This window comes from Heloderma suspectum, chromosome 10, assembly GCF_057233095.1.
Source record: "Heloderma suspectum isolate Gila_16-S chromosome 10, 16-S_ref, whole genome shotgun sequence".
Lineage (NCBI taxonomy): Eukaryota > Metazoa > Chordata > Lepidosauria > Squamata > Helodermatidae > Heloderma > Heloderma suspectum.
The window spans coordinates 25,119,463-25,141,371 of record NC_139467.1 but is presented as its reverse complement, the minus strand read 5'-3'; the positions used below and the strand labels follow the sequence as shown (position 1 = coordinate 25,141,371).

The window sequence follows — 21,909 nt, the reverse complement described above, 5'->3', positions numbered from 1 at the left end:
TCTTTTCTACCAGATTGAATGAGAACAGTCCAAAAAAATATGGGAGAAGTTTTTGGCACAGCACTAAGGATTACATCTCTACCAGGCCTTTATTTATATGCAACTTCATGGGCCACCTGAAGTAGTACAGCCCAGTAGGAACTGGTCCACATGATTCACCTGTTCAACTTGGGCTCTGAAACATTGTGGAAGATAGTGCATTGTTTCCACCCAACTGACTGGACGAGGTACTCGCTTCAAGTAAGGCCATTCAGATGTAACAGGGATAGAAAGTGAGGTAGTAATGAACCCCTAGCTTAAAATGTATGCAGCCAGACTGAACATGCTTGCTACTTGCCTCCAGGCAAAATGTTTGACTCCTGTTTTTTGCTTAACAGTATCTCCTTTGGTTGAATGGAGAAATACAATATTTTGCTCAGTGTACTACATCCTAATACAAGACAGAAGTGAACAGCGCTATTTAGGTATCCATTACATTCAGAAACACTAGGCATATATAGCAGAGTGTGTTTTTTGTTCTTGAGAATAAAATTACACACCTAATTGCTTTCTCAATATCTGGCTTTCCAGCCTCATTAAGAGAAAAAGAGTTCTATCTTGCTCTTTTGAAATAATCATTAACAACTACTGGGTAACCCTGTTGTTTCGTATCTTCCCAAATGATGAAATACCAGTCAAAGAAGGACCATGATTATCAGGTCAAAAAGACAGCTTTCAAACCACAGTTTGGTTGTGTTGTTGTTAATTATTACTATTGTCTAATTAATTCTTGCAGATCTTCCAATTTTCCCCAAAGTTTCTGATTTGGGGGGGGGGAATACTGAGGGTTCCCCCACAGCCCCTAACTGAGAAGGGTGGGGGGAAAGATACACCTATCACAAGCCTCTCTGGGGCTTCCTGCATTTCTCATAATGGGATGGCCTCTCCAAACTTTGAGAGAGAAGAGGACAATTAGACTCTCTTGGTAGAGAGAGATATGTCAATGTTCTATCTCACTCCACCCCGACACCCCACCCAGGGTGGGGCTCCTATGCACAACAGTGGGTCTGCTTCTCAGTGGTACCCACAAAGTTCTTTGGGACAAAGTCAATGGGCAGCAATCCAGGACACCGCCAAAAGTGTGCTCAGCCTGCCCCTCTCAATCCAGAAACTTGGCAAGGACAGGGCGCAGGTTTAGCCTCAATGCAGGGATGTCCTGAAGGGCGTCTCTCTATTTTCTCCCATTTAACGGCTACCACTCACCATCTCAGAGGGGTTGTAGCTGAGAGGTAGAATACATGTTTTCCATGCAGAAGGTCCCAGGTTCAATTATTGGGATCTCATTCAAAAGGATCACAGACAATGTGGTGTAGTGGTTAGAGTGCTGGGCTGGGACTCGGGAGATCCAGGTTCTAGTCCCCACTCAGCCATGAAGCTCACTAGGTGACTTTGGGCCAGTCACTGACTCTCAGCTGAACCTACCTCACAGGGTTGTTGGGAAGATAAAATGGAGAGGAAGGAGGACCATGTGAGCCCCCTTGGGTTCCTTGCAAGAAGAAAAAAGGTGGAGTCTCAGGTAGAGCTTCCATCATCATCATCATATAGAAGCTCCACCTGAGACTCTGGAGAGCTACTCTTAGCATAGAAGTACCAACCAAGCTAGACAGACTAATAGTCCAACCTAGTATAAGGCAGCTTCCTCTGTTCCTAACCTCTTGCAGCTCAGCCCGCTGTTGCTGCCCACTAACCATCCTATGTATGGCTCACACTGGAGAGGGCCAAGACACTACTGACAATAATCCTGTGTTTGTATGGGGGCATCTCTATGTGTACTACATGCATGTGCTAAAAGAAATGACGCTTTCTGCTAACACACACACACACACACACACACACCTCTTGCCAGAAATACCCATGATCTTTCCCATCTTCCCTATGGCTACAGTGTCCTGGCATGTGTCTATGCAGATCAGAGGTGTCAAACCTCTCCCAACCCGAGAACTGAATGCAGTTGCAGAGAAGTTCTCGGGGGCCGCATTCCTGTGGTAGACAGCAGGGCCAAAGGCAAAGGGTGCGAGGCCAAAAACAACAGAATATTTAAGTTTACAGCTCTTCTTGCCCATAACTATCCCTAGGAGAGTCATCCCAACCTTTTAAAATGTGTGTGTGTGGGGGGGGGGGTTGTACACAAAAGCCAGGAAACCACCAAATCATCGGTGGTCAGGGAAAAGAAGATGGGGCCAGGAGAAAGGGGCGTGGCCTTCTGGGGAACCCTCCAGGGATAGATTGGGATCCCAAGAGGGGCAGATTTGGCCCACGGGCTTAAGGTTCACCACCCCTGGTATAGGTAGGTAGGTAGACAGGTAGATGGACGGACAGACAGACATCCTTTTTCCCTTCCCCAGTCAAAAGAAATGCTCCACTCTCCCCCCAGAGTTGTGGGGCAGTCGGGGCATGAGAAAGAGTGTAACATCAGGCTGTTTCAAGGCAAACGGAACCATTACTTCTCCCCTTCACTCTGTGGAGGCTGGTGAGTCCAATGTCAGTGGGGCGGTGCTTCCACACTTTGGATAGCTCCTTTAGAGTTCTGACTGGTTCTGACTGAATCCCGGAGCACATTCACCACCTCACTGACATCGGAGCCACCAGCCTCCACTGCTCTCACTTATTTCCTACTCTCACTACTTCTCACACACACACACACAGCCCCCTCACCCACTGCACAGCAGACAATTTATCCCCATCTTTCTGGTTAAACTAAGCCCACTTTTCACAGCTGCCGGTCTTTCTGAGAAGCCTTCCATTCATCAGGACCAGTCATTCCACAGCTGCCAGGCTCGTGGGGGGGGGGGCACAGTGGCCCTTCTTAAACTGAGACCAGGCTGTCTCAGAATCAGTTTCCAGTTGCTCAACACTTGTCATCGCTTCTCTACACCCATGATGTGGCTTTTGTTCTCATCATACACTCTGGCGTAGTCAATTGATGAGCAGCTTTGGGAAGCGATCGCAAGACATTGTTTTAAATCTATACATTATGATAAAACCAAAATAGTTGCTTTGCAGAAAACATAAAAAAAAACACACACACATGCCTGGAATACTGATGGTCAACAAATTGAGCAGATTAAATCCTGTAGACATTATGAGGGTGTTGAGAGAGAGAAAGAGACAGACAGAGACAGAGAGACAGAGGCTGGTGTAAAGTGGCACAACTGCCACTCCTGACACCCAGTTTTAGTTTTATTTATTACTTTTCTATCCCACCTTTCTTCCATTGTGGAACTCAAGATGACTACAAATGGTTCCCAGGTGGTTCCCCTCCAAGAACTGACAAGTCCATTAGCTTAAAATATATATTTTAATACTCTGTTGTTTGTTTTTCTATCTTTCTCATATATATATATACACACACACACATACCTACATATATATATATATATATATGAATCTAACTCAGCTAAAGTGGATTGTGGATCCAATGGAATTTTTAGATATTGGTGCCACATTGGGGTAAACAGGTTATTCCCGCTCTAAAAATACCTTATTTTTTTTTCCACTGCTCCACCAATTTTATTTCCAGTAATTCCCCTGTTTTGTTGCCATGCAGGCTCTGAAAACTGCAGGTCCAACCACCACCCTCAGTGTTCTCCGGGAACCAATGCTACTTGCTTCTTGTTGAAGCCCAGGTCTTAAGTTTGGGACTGTAGAACTGAGCCCAACTTTCACTGAAGACATTTTGGAAGGGTGTGTGTGTGTAAAAATCTGACATTTTTCTTTTTCTCACCCCCCTAGAAAAAAAGCCACTTTGCAGAATTTTCTCCAAATATTTGCCACCTCCTTTTGTGGTGGCTGCCATGTCCTGCCACTATACCACAATGGCCTGGAATAACTCTAGCTCCGAGGCACTGCAGAGGATGCGAAACAGCACTGCCCCTTGCAGAAGTAGAAAAGCACAACAAATCAAAACTCTTAGGAAAAAAGAAAGAAGCTGTACTTCTGCCACAACTAATGGGGAGCATATTTTTGTGAACCGCCCAGACAGCTTCGGCTATTGGGCAGTATAGAAATGAAATAAATAAATAATAATAATAAATAAATAATAAATAAATAAATAAATAATAAAAGAGCAGCTTACAACATTGATTTGTGCACTGCTCTAGTCTGGGGGCTTTTTCTTTCCTGTAAATGGGTATTTTCTTCACTCAATATATTTTCCCAGAGGTCTTTGGGGCAGGATCTCTGTATCAAGTCCATAAAACTGCCTTCACCCAAAGGAAAGGTATCATGGGATTATCATTTCGGTCCCTGGCAGTTGGCATATAGATCTATGATAGTATGTTGGGAACTGATGATTTCTTCGTCACAGCCTTTCCAAACCTAGGGTCCCCAGATGTTGTTGGACTACCACTCCCATCATCCCTGACCACTGATCATTTTGGCTCGGGCTGACAGGAGTTGTAGGTGAAGAAACTCAGGTATTAGCCTGGGGCGGGGCAATGCATGGGAAAGGCATTGCCTCCATGCCATGCACTGGATGCATGGATACATTGGACATGCTCTACTTTCCTACATCGAGCAGGGGGGTGGACTAGATAGCCTACAACAGGGGTGGGCAGAAAGTAGATCTCCAGAAGTTTGGGACTTCAATTCCAAGCATTCCTGCCCATTGGCCATGCTGGCAGGGACTTATGGGAGTTGAGGTACAAAATATCTGAAGATCTACTTTCTGCCCACCCCTGGCCTACAAGGCCGTGTCCAATTCTACGAACCCAACAACAAACCATAGGTTAACCGCTGGGTTGTTTAACCCCTAAACAACCCAGTGGTGTGGGTTCAGATGACATGTTCAGCAACCTACAAAGGAGCTGCTCGTGAGTTGCTGATGAAAAGTGGAAATGGCGGACTCTCCCCACTCATCCCGGACAGCCCATGGTTTCTTTAACCCATGGGCTGCCGTGTCATGTGAACCAGGTCTATGATTCCCGGCCATGTTTGAGAACACTGGCATGGGAAGATAACGAAGAGGTAGTGGAAGTGGAAACAATGCTTTCTCTCCTCAACAGAAGGGAAGGAACTGGAGGAAGAAGACTGAAGGGAAAGGGGGATTCAGCTAGAGGCAGGGGGTATAAGAGAAAAGAGTCTCCCCTTCCCCTCCAACCGAATATTCCCATATCACACCTGTGATTTTGACAGGCAAATGACTTAGCACAAGAATAATCACCACCATGAAATGTTGCAAGGTCTAACTGAGTTTTAGAATGTACACCAACTTCCCCCAACCTGGCACCCTCCAGCTGTGTTTGGACTAAAACTCCCATCATCCAGGATAGGCATGATGGGGCTGTCATCCAAACACATCTGGAGGGCCCCAGGTTGGGGAAGGCTGGCATACAGCCCGCTCACCTTGTGCAACGTTCCCATCACTGATGGATTTCAAAGGAAAACACAAAGTTTGGAGGAGCCGCCAAATGCATAGGTGATTTTTTAAACATTATTTTGGGTGCAAATAATTGGGGCACTTCCGGCCATCAGATCTCACACCCTAAGCCTCAGAGTTTCTCAGGGTGACCTCACTGACCTTTTAACAACTTGCACAAATCAGACTTTTAAAAGTGGCAGGGCTTCAACAGAGGCGAGGGGAGACACAGAGCACCTGCCACGACATGAACCCTCATAGCATCTCCATAAAGTCAACATGTGACATGATGTCATCCAGGCAGCATGCCAGCCCACAGCCTTGACCAACAGCCAATGACGTGAGGCGGGGCGGGGTCTGGCTACTTAAGAAGCCGCCTTATACCAGGTGAGTCTATTGTGCCCATCTTGTTCTGTACTGTGTGTGCTCTTACTGGCAGTGGCTTTCCAGGTTCACAGGCAGAAAAAGATCTTTCACATCCTCTGATGTCTAGTGCTGTCGTGGAGCCAGGGCTCAGAGGATCACAGCAGTAGGACTTTTTGCTTAGCAGGGGTGATGGCTTCATCGCTCCCCACCCCCAGATGCCCTGTGTCCCTCTGAGCTGAGCTACAATCCTCACAGTAGCTGGCGGGAAATGAATTTTCCCAGCAACAATACATTGTTCCCTGTTGTCATGCAAAGCACTTTGGGGTGGCTTGGTCTTGGATGGGTAATGAAGACCCATTACCTTTACAAAAGGCCTATACATAGACATATATAATACAGAGAGAGAGAGAGAGAGAGAGAGAGAGAGAGAAACACATCTGCCTGCCTTTTCTGACTCTCCTTGGGGACCTGGCAAGAGGGATTGTCACTCTGAGTTCCTGCATGTTAACATTCACCACTACATTAGTGCCAGTACCTGAACGTTTTCAGTGGAGATGCCCAAGATCGAACCTGGGACTTTTCTGCGCATAGGAAACATGTGCTCAGCCGCTGAATCATGCTCCCTCCCAGGGGGGCAATGCACACAGCTGAGATGATGTTACATTGCACTGGTCCAGATGTAAGGCATCATTTTCCGCTTTGGACATCCTAACCTTTTCGTTACCACGCCTGCAACACACCAACACCTGAGACGTCGTCCTCGCTGATTCCCAGATCAATAGGGGCAGGGCAACAATTGGGGTCGGGGTGGAGAGCAGGGACAGAGGCTAACCATCATACAAACCCAGACACGGAAGCTCCTAAACCCCTTGTTGGCAGACACCTCTTTTATACTGTAAATATTCCACGCTGTGCGATACATTGTGGGGAAATCAGACACCGAGAACCACTCTTAACCTATCTTCACCCACACCCAATGGTGTGTGGGAACCGGCCTATACTGTGGGTGATTAAGCAGGCCCTGCTGGTAAAGACAGATCGATGCTTTGCAGGAGGGATCCTTAGCTTCGCAGGACCTAATCGCATGAGCAGAATCTCAGTGGGCAGATCTCTTCTTTCCCCCATTTCAGCAATCAGCAACCATCATCTCCATCATTTCGCCGTCATGACACAGCGCCCATTCCCCCCAGGCAATCCGGGGGATGCACTGGAAGAGAACTCACCCTTGGGGGCATTCATATGCTATCCACAAGGCATTCCCCCCCCCCCCGCCTCTTGGACCTCCTACACAGAAGCCTACACAGAATGCAAAAAGGCAGGGACTCCGCTTAAGGGAGGAAAGGCAGCCGCGGCAGGGACCCCCACAGAATCAGCCTCCTCCAGGCATTTCGCTGCGGTTCCAGCCAACAAGTCAGACAGCGGAGCCAAACAATGAACCCTTCCCTGCCCCCCTCAAAAAAATAAAACGCAGCACGAACATGGAATTGCAAAGCCAGAGGAGAGTACATACCCTCAGTGTTTGCAACTTCCACTTCCCCACCGACCTTCAAATGACATCCAAATACATCTTTCGCCCACCGACCCACCCAGCCTCAGCTGCACGGAAATCCCCCACCCCCCAGAAGGGGAATCTGTAGCCAGTAAGAGCGCAAGAACTGTCCATTACTGCGATCGCGGTGAGGCTGAACGATTGAGACTGAAGCTTTGCAACCAAAGCAAAGATTAATAGAAAGAAGGGGGGATCACACCTCCTTCTCCCCCCCCCTCAGTCTTTCGCAGCTAAAGCTGCAATCCTAAAGCTGAATACAGTGGGCCCGAATGGGCGTGTTTCCAACTAAGGCTGCAATCCTAAACACGCTTTCCTGGGAATAAAACCCCTCACTGAGCACACCGGGCCCGATTTCCAACGGACCTCGCCTAGGGTCGGGCTGCAAGGCGAGCAAATCCGTAGGCATGTCTCCCTGGGATCAAGCCCTATGGAACAGAGGGCTTACTTCTGAGTCAAGCCGCCTAGGATCGGACTGGTCAACTGGCAAGCCGTCCTCCTCTCGGGAGCAGGAGACTGAGGCAAACCAGGAAAAAAAAAAGGGGAGGGGAGGCGAATCCTTCAAGCCCATCGGAGAAGCCGCTTGTTCCCCATGCATGCAACCCGCGGTAGCTGCTAACTGACACGCGCGCGCGCGCGCACCCCCAACGCGCACACCGCCGCTCGGGGAAGGAAGGGGGCGTGCGCCGCCCTAAGCATCCCCCCAGGACAGAAGGCCGAAAGCAGAGGCAAGGACTTGGCCGGGAAGGCCCCGGAAGCCTGCAGGTCTGAGCCCCGGGAGGGCCGGGCGGCGGAGGGGAGGCGATCCGGCTTCCACCCCACGCGCCGAGCCGCGGGGCGGAGGAGGCGGGCGGCGTCGCCCTGGCCTGGAGGCGGGCGGCGCAGCGCGCCCAGGGGACGGCGGTCCGGGCGCTGTCGAGGAACAGACGTTACTCACCCGGGCGACGTGGCCAGCCAGCAGCAGGAGCAGCCCGAGCGGCAGCAGCCCCGCCTGGCCGCGGGGCCTCGACGGCAGCAGCCAGGGCATGGTCTCCGGGCTGGGCAGGGGAGGCGGATCGGGGCGCCCGCCGCGGCGGCGGCTGCAACGCCCGTCGGGAGTCCACAGGGACGGGGAGGGGGGGCGAAGGGAGGAAGGAGCGGGGCGATCTGCCTTTGTTCCCGACGCGGCCAGAAGCCCAGCCCGGTTTCTGGGCGGCAGGAGGCGGCGGCGGATGCGAGCGAGCGAGCGAGCGAGCGCCCCCCGCGCGCGCGGCTCACGACGCCTCTTCGGGGCCGGAGAGATGCTGTGCGCAGCGAGGGCGGAGGCCAGGCCAGGGCTGCGGGCAGCGCGAGTCCTTCGGCCCGTCCTGGCGGCGGCGGCGCCTCCTCCTCGGCTCCGGCCCAGCGCCTCCTCCTCCTCCTCCTCCCCCCCGCCCCGCACCGCACGCCGGCGCCGGACTGCCACGCTCAGGCTCGGCGCGCGCTCGGCTCCTTCCCGCGGGCAGGAAACGTGCGCTCTGGAGCCGCTTCCATGCGCGCAATGGCTGCGAGGAGGCGGCGGCGGCGGAGGGCGAGAGGCGCCTGGGGGAAGAAGCGGGCGGGGAGAGGCTGCGACGCCCTCTAGCGTGCGCTCGGCGGAGCAGGGAGGCGCCGGGGCCGGGAGGCGCGAGCGCGCGCGGATCCGGTCCCGCGTGGGGAGGGGGCTTCTCCGATCCCGAGGGGCCTCCAGAGGAAAGAAAGAAAGAAAGAAAGAAAGAAAGAAAGAAAGAAAGAAAGAAAGAAAGAAAGAAAGAAAGAAAGAAGAGGTAACATCTGGGCGCAAGCGCGCCTAGGCGCAGACACACTTCGGGCGCAATCCTATCCGTGTTTAGACGGGGGGGGGAAGCCCTACAACCCCCAGTGGGGTGGGAAGGAGCTGCTTGACACAGCTGGCGCTGCCAGGAGAAAAGACCGTGGATGAACGAGTAGAAGACGATCAGGTCTGGGACTGTTTAGCTTAGAAAAAAGGCGAGTGAGGGGAGACATGAGAGAAGTGTACAGAATTCTGCAGGGTGTGGAGAACGTGGATAGGGAGACATTTTTTCTCCCCCGTTCTCATAATCCTAGAACCCGGTGGGGGTTATCCCCTGAGGCTGATGGGTGGGAGATTCAGGACAGTTCAAAGGAAGGACTTCTTCACACACAGCATCGTTGAACTATGGAGTTCACCGCCACTAGACATAGTGATGGCCCCCAGTTTGGATGGCTTTAAAAGGGGACTGTAGAAATTAATTGAGGATAAGGCTATCAATGGCTACTAGTCCTGATGTCTCTATGCTACCTCCAGTATCAGAGGCAATTGCTGGGGATCATGGGTGGGAGGGTGCTGTTGCACTCATGTCCTGCTTGGGGGTTTCCAGTGGGCAGCTAGTTGGCCACTGTGTGAACAGAACACTGGACTAGCTGATCCTTGGTCTAATCCAGCATGGTGCTTCTTAAGTTCTTACGTTCTTAATGCTCGGGAATGCTGAGAGTTTAACTCAGGGATTGAACCTGGAATCTTATGTATGCAAATATTTCTTGCATTCCACCACTGAGCTACCAGGGGTAGCTTTGGGAGAGACTTTTGTTGGCACTGCAAATGGGATCCAAGGGCAACATTCCTTATTGGGCTTTCCAGTGAGGGCACTGGATATGCCCACCTGGGTGCTGGAGACTATAAACATCCTTCAGTGACTTACTATATTATGTCTTGGGAGGGTGCTGATGATGCTACTCATGCTTTGTTCTGGTCATAATATTAAAGGCTGTATCCATTCTTGTCCTTACATTTACAATTCTACACTTAGAGGTGTGCAGTGAATGTCAGGTCAGTTACACTTTGATCCCTTCTCTCATGCTAAATTGACTTTATGGAGCAATCTAGATCTAAAAATGGGTAGGAAACTGTTTTTGTGGCGAACATGGATAGATAAGACCATTTTCACTTTGGAACAACAGTTGGGTTCCGATGATGAGTTCTTGTCATTTTCTTCTTTCGTTTTATAATTGTTGTTGTTGAAATTTCACAATTAAAATCAATTTTTAAGGAAACATTTAGGGTTCTACTAGCTGTTGCACAGTACTAAGCAGAATGTTAATATTCCAAACTCCTGGGACAACTTTGATAAGGGAAGATATAAACATGTTTAAAATAAATGTATGAACATGTTTTAAATTTTTAAAAAGGCCTGCCAGAATGGGTTACTTGCAATCTAATGAACATGACACCAGGGATGGCGTCAAAGGTAGGCAGGTCTGGGCAGCTGCCAAGGGCCCACACCCCAGCAGGGCCCATTGACCAGAGCTCCCTGGAGCTTTTCCTTCTCTTCACTATTGCAATCTTCTTGTTCAACTTCCTCTCTTTCTAGCCTGGATAATGGTGGGGATGAGAAGAAGGAGCAGGAGACGCCACTGCCTACTTGCTCACTGGCTCTCTTGCCTGTCAAGCAAAGAAGTGGTAGCAAGGATGAGAAAGAGGGTGAGGAGCAAGAACAGCTGGTGATAATGGTGGTGGAAAAATTGACTCACCAAAGGAGGGGTCCCATTGAGGGTGTCTTGCCAAAGGGCCCACAAAAGCTTGGAACCGACACTGCATGACACAAAAAGAAGGGGCCGTGGAGGAAAGAAGAAAACAAGCCATTCAGGGCTCAGGTATGTTCATTTTTTGAGAGGCCAGATGGAAAGGCCACTGATGGAGGGAGGAAACCCACAGCAAATGGTCCCATTTGCCCATGGGGAAGGTCTCCCTGAGCATCAATACACCAGGCTAAAATCCCGCATTTAACAAGGGGCTTTCTGCTTCCGTTTCAAATGCAAGATCACAATGGGCTCCCTTTACACACGCTTCCCTTCCCCCCTCCCCTTTCCTCATCCTTTGCCCCCTTCTCTGAGTCTTCCCGATGTTTCATGGATCTCACTTCTCTTCTTGCACCTTTTCCTTTTTCATGGAGTGAACTTGAGCAGAACATACATGGGGTAATTTGATACCTCGTTATCGCCGATCTATTTAAAAATGGTATAAAGGTCATTTAGTGCGGGAGACGCCCTGGAGGTTGACGACGTCATCTAAAGGGCCCACAAACTTCCATGAGTGAGCAATCTCAACAGCAGGATCAAAGCTCCGTGTGAAGAAGCCTTCTCTCTCTCCCTCCCTTTTTGACAGTTGTGTCATGGAATGGCCACTGATGGCATCCATTCTAGGAAGGAGGAGCCTAAAGGCCATCATTGACTGAGAGGCTCATGGAGAGAGCCTAAATCTCTCCCTACCACATACCTCCTGCCCTTTGCCAGGTGGTATGCCCATGGATGAAGCCCATTCTAGGCGGGAGGAAGCCAATGGCATTTATTCCCAGGCAGGCTCATGGAGAGGGCCTGGCTGTCTGTTCAGTCGGTACCAGACAGGTGCCTGGAGAGGGCCGAGGTTTTTCTCCTTCTCTTTCTGACAGCTGCCAGGTACAACGGCCATCACTGAGGGAGTATTCTCAGCTTGAGAGGAGCCTGTCGCACGGGGAGGGTTGACCCGCCTCTCCGTCCTCTTCTGACAGCTGCCAGGCGGCATGGTCGCCAAGGGCGTCTGGAGTAGAGGGGTCGAGCCCACTGGTATTTCCTCCCAGACAGTCTTATGAAGCGGGCCTAACAGTTTCGCCTCCTGACAGCTGGCAGGTGCAGCGGCCACGGGTGGAGTCTGTGCTGGTTGGGAGGAATGTAATGGTCGCTGGTACAATCCAGTCTCATGCTGAGGATATATCAGCCTCTCCCTGTTCTTCTGATGGCCAACAGGTGGCATGGCCACCAATGGAGTCTCCACCCAGAGGAGAGAGGAGCCCAATGGTGGCTGCTCCCAGTTTGGTTCATGGAGAGGGCCTGGATCTAACTCCTTCCCCTTCTGACAGTCTCCAGGTGCAGTGGCCACGGATAGTGTCTGTCCTCGGTGGGAGGAAATCGAGGGCTGTTGGTCCGAGGCAGGCTCATGGAGAACATCCCGCTGTTTCTCCCACCCCTTCTGACAGCTGCACGGTGGAATAACCACTGGCATTATTGGTTCTGGAGGGAAGGAGCCCAAGGTTGGTTGCTCCCACTGAAGTTCATGGAGAGGGCTTATCTGTCGATCCATCCACTTCTGACACCTGTGCTGCGCAGTGACCACCGGCGGACTCTGTGCTGGCCTGGAGGGGTCCACTGGTGGTTGTTCCCAGGCAGCCTCATGGAGAGCTCCTGGGTGTCGATCCACCACCAGTGGAGAACCGTGAGGTGGGACGATCACTGATGGAACACATTGTAGCAGGGAGGAGCCCAGTGACGACTGTTCCCAGACAGGCTCATGGAGAGGGCCCAGCACTTTGTTCATTCCCTTCTGACAGCTGTCAGGGGGAGCAGCCTCCGGGGGTGTCTACTCTGGGAGGGAGGAGCCCAATGACCCTCAACACACTAGGCTCATAAGGAGGGCCCTTCTGTCTGCCTCTCCCTCCCTTGCTGACAGCTGCGCTTGGGTATCAGTAGGGTATTTTTTGTTGTCGACATTGGTCATTGTTGCATGGGGAGATGTGTCGCCATGGTGGATGGAGGGTGTTGGGCAGCCCTTGGTTATGATGCAACATGTAGGATGAAGAGGGGCCATATGGCCTGGATGCCGGTGGACCTGAATGATCTCCATTTCCCCTGGCTCCTTTGTGTTGAGAGCTCTGGTAACTATTGCTTTACATGGGGTTCCTGAAGCTATTTGTGGTGTCATGTGGTTGAGGGATATTTGTGGCCCGCAGAAATGGATATAGTGGTAATGGTCTTGTGGCATAGGTGGCATATTGGCCCGCTGTGCAATGCAACAACACAACACTGGATGAGAGTACTCCGTGTTTCCCTTCAAATCACCCGTCTGTACAAGCCCTGTTCACCCAAGATTCATGTGTAGGGCACTCCTGTGGGGAAGCAAGGAACCTGACTAGCCCAACCCACAATGTCTGCACTCTGAGCATCTGCAAAGGAACCCAGATGCATAAGCAGCTAATTGCTCCTAGGGGTTCCTTTGCAGGTTTCCACACTCGACACACTGCTCTAAGCAGTGGCTGCTGGTGGCTCCAACCAGCTGAACCCCAGCCCCCAAATAGGTTCAGAACCTTGGATAGCATCTTTAGAGTTCTGGCTGGTTCTGACCGAAACCCAGAGTAGATGCACAGCCCCACTGAAATCGGAGCCACCAGCCTCCACTGGCTGTAAGAAGGCAGGGCTAGTCTAGGGATGCAGCATCACTCCTGCTTCATCAGGTGAGCGCCCTATATATGAGTACTGCATGATTAGGGCTCTAGGGTTTGGCAAAAGAGAGAGCCGCTATAGGTCTCCCCCAACCTGATACACTCTAAATGTTTTAGTCTGCAGCTCCCATCAGCCCCAGCCAGCATGGCCAATGGACAGGGATGATGGGGGTTGTAGTCCAAAACCTATTGAGGACACCAAGTTGGGAGAAGGCTGCTTGATGTTGCTGTGTTATATGCTGAGCCAAGTATGCAGCTAATGTATACAGCCAGGAGCAATGGCTTCTCAATGTCCACCTTGCGCAATTTATGCACAGCATTGTGGAAAACTATGGGGCTACCTCTCCGACATGAACCCACCCATTAACTAACCACCTCGTTAGAGTCTGTCCTCCAGGTTCACCCATCTTTAGAATTTAAGTGGTTGGGCAACAGGCATAGGGCCTTTTCAGTGGTGGCACCCCCAATTATGGAACTCTCTCTTCCCAGATGCATTTGCCAGGCAGCACTGCTGTTGCCCTCTTTCAGGTGCCTAGAAATCCATCCTGTTCACACAAACGTGTAACACTGCTTCTTGCAGTTGTACTCCTCTGCTTGTCTTGCATTTTAGGTTATTTTTCCTAGTGTGGAATTTTATATTGTTTTGAACCATTGTAGTGAGCAGCCTCCCCTTCATGGATCACTCCCTTGTTGTGGCGAAGGGGCTTGCATAACTCAGTGAAGCCATAAGCTATGCCGTGCAGGGCCACCCAAGACGGACAGGTCATGGCGGAGAGTTCTGACAAAATGTGGTCCACTGGAGAAGGAAATGGCAACCCACTCCAGTATTCTTGCCAAGAAAACCCCATGGAACGTATCACAAGGCTAAAAGATATGATGCCGGAAGATGAGCCCCTCAGGTTGGAAGGTGTCCAGTATACTACTGGGGAAGAGTAGAGGGAATTTCCAAGTAGCGCCAGAAAGAGGGAAGCGGCTGGGCCAAAGCCGAAAGGACACTCAGCTGTGGATGTGTCTGGTGGTGAAAAGAAAGTCCGATGCTGTAAAGAGCAATATTGTTTAGTAACCTGGAATGTAAGATCAATGAATCAAGGTAAGCTGGAGGTGGTCAAACATGAGATGGCAAGACTGAACATCGACATCTTGGGAATCAGCGAACTAAAATAGACAAGCATGGGCAAATTTAATTCAGGTCACCATCATATCTACTACTGTGGGCAAGAATCCCTTAGAAGAAATGGAGTAGCACTCATAGTCAACAAAAGGGTGGGAAAAGCAGTACTGGGGTACAATCTCAAAAATGACAGAATTATCTCAGTACAAATCCAAGGCTAACCATTCGACATCACAGTAATTCAAGTTTATGCCCCAACCACTGATGCCGAAGAAGCTGAGGTTGATCGGTTCTATGAAGACCTACAACACCTTCTAGAACTAACACCTAAAAAAGATGTCCTCTTCATCATAGGGGATTAGAATGCTAAAGTAGGAAGTCAAGAAATAACTGGGATAACAGGCAGGCATGGCCTTGGTGTACAAAATGAAGCAGGACAAAGGCTAATAGAGTTTTGCCAAGAGAACACGCTGATCATAGCAAACACGCTTTTCCAACAGCACAAGAGGTGACTCTACACATGGACATCACCAGATGGTCAATATTGAAATCAGATTGATTATGTACTTTGCAGCCAAAGATGGAGAAGCTCCACACAGTCAGTAAAAACAAGACCTGGAGCTGACTGTGGCTCAGATCATGAGCTGCTTCTTACAAAATTTTGGCTTAAATTGAAGAATGTAGGGAAAACCACTAAACCATCCAGGTATTACCTAAATCATATCCCTTATGAATATACAGTGGAGGTGATGAATAGATTTAAGGGATTAGACCTGATAGACAGAGTGCCTGAGGAACTATGGACAGAGGTCCGTAACATTGTTCAGGAGGCAGCAACTCAATCCATCCCAAAGAAAAAGAAATGCAAGAAAGCCAAGTGGCTGTCTGATGAGGCTTTACAAGTAGCTGAGGAAAGAAGGGAAGCGAAAAGCAAGGGAGAAAGGGGAAGATATATCCAACTGAATGCAGATTTCCAGAGAATAGCAAGGAGAGACAAGAAGGCCTTCTTAAATGAACAATGCAAAGAAATCGAGGAAAACAATAGAATGGGAAAGACTAGAGATCTTGTCAAGAAAATGGGAGATCTCAAGGGAACGTTTTGTGCAAAGACGGGGATGATAAAGGACAAAGAAGGCAGGGACCGAATGGAAGCAGATGAGATTAAGAAGAGGTGGAAAGAATACACAGAAGAATTATACAGGAAAGACCTTAATGTACCTGATAGCCATGATAGTGCAGTCACTGAACTTGAGCCGGACATCCTAGGGAGTGAAATCAAGTGGGCCTTAGGAAGCATTATTAACAACAAAGCTAGCGGAGATGACAGTATTCCAGCTGAGCTATTTAAAATCCTAAAAGATGATGCTGTTAACATGCTGCACTCAGTATGCCAACACATTTGGAACACTCAACAGTGGCCACAAGACTGGAAAAGGTCAGTTTACATTCCAGTTCCAAAGAAGGGCAATGCCAAAGAGTGTTCAAACTACTGCACAATTGCGCTCATTTCACATGCCAGCAAGGTGATGCTCAAAATCCTACAAGCTAGGCTTCAGCAGTATGTGAATCGAGAACTACCAGAAGTACAAGCTGGGTTTCAAAGAGGCAGAGGAACTAGAGATCAAATCGCCAACATTCGCTGCATCATGGAGAAAGCAAGAGAATTCCAGAAAAACGTCTATTTCTGCTTCATTGACTACACTAAAGCCTTTGATTGTGTGGATCACAACAAATTGTGGCAAATTCTTAAAGTGATGGGAGTACCAGACCACCTTACCTGTCTCCTGAGAAACCTGTACGAGGGACAAGAAGCAACAGTAAGAACCAGACATGGAACATCCGATTGGTTCAAAATTGGGAAAGGAGTACGACAAGGCTGTATATTGCTGCCCTGCTTATTTAATTTATATGCAGAGTACATCATGAGAAACGCTGGGTTGGATGAATCAGAGGTTGGAAATAAGATTGCCGGGAGAATTATCAACAACCTCAGATACGCAGATGATACCACCCTAATGGCAGAAAGCGAAGAGGATCTCAAGAGCCTCTTGTTGAGGGTGAAAGTGGAGAGTGCAAAAGCTGGTTTGAAACTCAACATTAAAAAAACGAAGATCATGGCATCTGGCCCCATCACTTCCTGGCATATAGAAGGGGAAGAAATGGCAGCAGTGACAGGTTTTATTTTCTTGGGCTCCAAGATCACCACAGATGGTGACTGTAGCCATGAAATTAAAAGACACTTGCTCCTTGGGAGGAAAGCTATGGCAAACCTAGACAGCATAGTAAGAAGCAGAGACATCACCTTGCCAACAAAGATTCATATAATCAAAGCTATGGTTTTCCCAGTAGCAACATATGGCTGTGAGAGCTGGACTATAAGGAAGGCTGAGCACCAAAGAATTGATGCCTTCAAACTGTGGTGCTGGAGAAGACTCTTACAAGTCCCCTGGACTGCAAGGAGGTCAAATCAGTCGATCCTAACTGCTCATTGGAAGGACAGATACTGAAGCTGAAGCTCAAATATTTTGGCCACCTAATGCGAAGAGAAAACTCCCTGGAAAAGACCCTGATGCTGGGAAAGATCGGAGACAAACGGAGAAGGGGATGGCAGAGGATGAGATGGCTAGATAGCATCACCGATGCAATGAATATGAACTTGAGCACACTCCAGGAGAGATCGGAGGAGAGGAAGACCTGGCGTGCTATGGTCCATGGGGTCACGAAGAGTCAGACATGACTTAACGACTGAACAACAACAAAGTGAGCAGCCTTGAAAGCGAGAGATGGTAGAATGCATTTGTTTGGGAGCAACAAATTCCTTTTTGTTTCCTTCTTGGAGGTATAGTTTCTGGTCACAGAACTCAGGTCATTTTAAGTCTGAAGTCTAGTTTTAGTGCTGGGTCAAATGTTTGTAGATATTTGGATTTCCAGTGCAAAAATACTCACTTCCAAGGATATTAGAAGGTATATGAAAACCTAAGAACATAAGAAGAGGTAGGCTGGATCAGACCAAGGGTCCATCTAGTCCAGAATTCTGTTCACACAGTGGCCAACCAGCTGCCCACAGGAAACCCACAAACAGGACATGGTGCAACAGCACCCTCCCACCCATGTTCTCCAGCAACTTGTGTACACTGGCATGCTGCATCTGACACTGGAGGTAGCATATAGCCATCAGGACTAGTAGCCATTGATAGCCTTCTCCTCCAGAAATGTGTCTAACCCCCATTTAAAGTCTTCCAAATTGGTGGCCATCACTACATCTTGTGGGAGTGAATTCCATAGTTTAATTATGCACTGTGTGGAGTTCTTCCTTGTGTCTGCCATGCATCTCCCACCAATCAGCTTCATGGGATGACCCCATTGGCTTCTAGTATTATGAGAGAGGGAGAGAAATGTCCACTTTCTCCACACTATGCATCATTTTGTATGCCTCTCTCATGTCTCCCCTCACTCGCCTTTTCCCTAAGTTAAACAGCCCCACACCTGATCATTGTCTACTCGTTCACGCATTTATTTATTTATGTACGACATTTCTCTACCACCCAACAGCTGAAGCTCTCTGGGCAGTTCACAAACATTAAAACCACAAAGTACAGAATAAAAACAGTATAAAATATAAAAGCTTAGAACTACAGTATAAAAATACAAGCAGAATAAAACCTAGAAGCAATGCAGAGATTTAAAATACAATAACCGGTTTAAAACAGCAAAGGTAAGAGATTATAATGCTAAAATGCTGGGAAAATAAAAAGGTCTTCACCTGGTGCCTGAAAGAGTACAACATAGGCACCAGGCAAACCTCTCTAGGGAGCTCATTCCACTGCTGGGGAGCCACAGCAGAAAAGTCCCTCTTCCTGGTAGCCTTTGGCTGGGGCTTGGGGAAAGGAGCATTTTCTTTGCTCCTGTTCATAACTATTACCCTACAGACTGCCACTACACAATGCATGCATCAATATTCTTAGGAGGACAGAAAAGGGCATAAAATGTAGCTGTTATCCCTGCCCCAGAGGAGATGGAGGAAGTGCATGGTCTGAACAAAGGGCCCTATGCTAGGGATGTGTGAATCAGCAAAACTCAAGCTGTTGAGGTTCTCCGAATTCCACCTCGAAGCTGACTCATGCCTGGAGCAGATTGTGAGCTTTACGCCCCTTTTCACATGAAAATTCATATGTATTTTGTGCACATTTTTCCAGATGAATGTATCACGTATGCACATCTTTTAAGGGAGCAATCCTATGTCCACTAGTCAGTGGCTAGATGGTCATAGGATATGTGCTTTTCCAGGAACCAACCTTGGAGCCCACACTCCAAGGTCAGTTCCCAGAGAACTGACCTTCCCCCCCTTCTGTGCTGCCTCTCAGGCAGCACAGCATGGCCCCGAGCTCTGCGTTCGGAAGAGGAGCATGAAGCGGCCAAAACCGGGCATTCCGGGAGGCATTCCAGGGTGGGGAAAGCAGAAATGCCGGTATGACACATCCTATGTGTTGTCCGGCAGCCTTCTCCCCCACTCTGCCTTCCCGCAAATGCAGGGCAGGACACGCGCAGAGGGAATGATCCCCTCCGTGCTTCTTCTGCCCTGCATTGGATAGGCGGTTGCCTCCAAATTTGGAGGCGACCGCCTATCCCCATAGGATTGCGCCCTAAATGTACTCCTTTTTCTCCCATTGATTAAAGTGTGTTTGCATGTATTTTTCTTGTGCATTTTCCAAGGGCTGGATCCAGGATCTGCCTTCCACAAAAGGAAGGGGTCTTCCTCAAAAGGAAAGGCTCTGTTTGCAGAAGGTCCCTCCACCTGATTTGGGGGGATCCCTCTTCCCTCACAGCTCACCCCATTCAGCAGGGTTTCCTGACTGACTGTGTAGCATTTTCAGGGGGCTGGAGGGCCTGCCATGGGAAGGTGGAGATGAGGAAGTCCACCAGCATGGCCGGTCCAGCTTAAATCTGGCTCCAACCCCAAATGCACGCATTTGTTGAACACAATTGTCTTTTCGTTCCATGAATTGCGTTGCAAGCTCAGAAATTTACACACTTCAGCTGTAGATTCTGTTCAGGGCTGGGAGGTGCAAACTGAGTACATTCTGGTGGGAAATGAACCAAAATGAATTGCTTATACAGCCCTATCCTGTGCTTGAGGTTGACACCCGGACACTGGGGAGCAGGAGGGGGCAGGGGGCAGGGGTATAGTTTGCTTGCCCTTGAGGCCAGTTACTGAGCTTGTTTTCCCCTGATCCAGGTCATTACTTGGGAAGCTGCTTTGCACGAGGATAGAGCTGGGGAAGATCTCTTGCATCTGAGGCTGGGGAGACTTGGTATGAAGAATTGCACCATGCACACCTCTAAGGAGCTTTTGCACCAGCAGAGATTGGACAGAAAATGGAAGGGTCCTTATATAGCTGTCTGCCGCTTGCTTCACTCCTTCCTGGCTCTCAGGAGGGTCTCAAGCCAAGGCAAAAGCCTGTGCCTGATTCCCCCCCTCAGGAGTAGGACGATAGGAAGTGGGGCCATGAGCAAGTGATTGGGTGCTGCATCACCAGCTCCCGATTTCCTTCATCGTTGCCTCTGCCCCTGGCATCCCGGGAGGGGTGATGCAGGAGAGCTCAGAACCAGCATAAGGATACAGATGGAGGGTGCAAGGCCACAAATACCTCCGCCTTTCAGGTGAATGTGTCATCGAGGGTGGCTAGCATGGGTTGGACCATAAGCTCCTCAGGGGGTCCATCAGTACCGGTGGCCACTGCAGGGTCCCCCCCTTCCTCATTCTCCTTGGGTCCTCCTTGAGCTTGTCCAGCTTGGTCCTGGCATTAACCTTGGTGAAATAGGGGCAAGGAGGACAGACAGATGGTGGAGAGGATGACAGATTCCATCAGCAATCCACTATTGGGAATCACATCTTGGGTGATAAGGTACATAAGGCTCTGCCTTATACTGAGTCCCACCTAGTTCAAGTACTGTCTACACAGGGGTGCAGAACCTTTGGTCCCTGGGCCTAAGGCCTGTGGGGCACCCCAATCAACCTTCTGAGGTTCCTCCTGGGGGTGGGGCTTAGGCTCCAAGCCCTGCCCCTTGGAGGAATTCCCTCAGAGGGCATCCCCTGCTGCTCTCTCTGATCTGAGACCAAAGGAGGAAGCAAATGGCTGTCGGTCCAAGCCAGGGTAACGGAGACGGTCCTGCGATCTCTAGTTCCCCTTCTGATAGCTGCCAAATTCACTAGGTTCTGGGGGCGTTTGCAATAGGAGGGAGGAGCCCAGTGGTGGTTGTTCCCAGGCAGGCTCATGGGGAGGGACGAAAGGTCTATCAGCCCACTTCTGGCACCTAAAGGGTGGGACGACCACTGGTGGGATCGGTTCTATTTTGGAGGAGTCCAAGGGTGGTTGGTTCCAGAAAGGCTCATGGAGGAGGCCTGGTTCTCTGTCCAGAGATGACAGTGGGGATAACCCTTGCTGGCAGCAGCAAAACTCCTGCTGTTATCTCCTATCTCCGATCGGAGTTAGTAACGAAGGTGTGGGGTGGCCTGGGCATTGGGACTCACCTATGCTGGGGAGAGTGGGTGCACTTCCCCACATGCAGGCAAGTCCCAGCTCCCCACATCTCTGTCACTACCTCCACTAGACTCTACGCTAACTAGCAATGGCTTCCCCAAGGATTCAGGCAGGGTCTTGGAGATACTTGGAGATACGAGGGGTTGGAGATACTTGGAGATACCAGGGGTTGAACCTGGGATCTTCTGCATGCAAAGCAGGTGTGCTACCATGGAGCTATCTGAGGTGCTTTGGGCGGGGGGGGGGAGGCGTTGGCTGCCTCTGGGGATTTGGCACCGCAAGTGGGATCCCAGGGCAACATCCCTCATTAGGGTTTGCAGTAAGGGAGACCACCTGGGTGCTGGAGACAATAAATATCCTATGATACCCTACTACATTATGTCTTGGGAAGGCATTGGTGATGCGCCTCATGTTCAGTTCTGATCATAATATTCATTGCTGATGTTAATCTTACACTTAAGAAAACCTACTATCTGTTGTGCAGCGCTTAACGGAATTTTAAATGCTTAAATTACAGACAAGTCTCTGCCGGGATGGGTTACTTACAATCTAATAAACATGATACAAAAAGAAGGGATGATGGAGGAAAGAAGAAAACCAGCACATTCAGGGCTCAGGTATGTTCATTTTTTAAAAGACCAGGTGGAAAGGCCACTGACAGAGTTGGTTCTAGGAGGGAGGAGACCCACAGCAAATGGTTC

The 21,909-nt window shown here is 49.7% G+C and overlaps 1 protein-coding gene across 1 annotated transcript in view; it reads right to left on the bottom strand.

Annotated features, from left to right (window-relative positions):
- The window catches only part of SDC3 (syndecan 3), a 149,204-nt gene extending 140,184 nt beyond the window's left edge, over positions 1-9,020 (bottom strand). The window contains exon 1 of the mRNA XM_084815601.1: positions 8,245-9,020. Within this exon, the coding sequence (XP_084671727.1) occupies positions 8,245-8,334 (90 nt within the window). The 5' untranslated portion in view covers positions 8,335-9,020. The remainder of the gene's footprint in view (positions 1-8,244) is intronic.
- Positions 9,021-21,909: the final 12,889 nt, after the last annotated feature.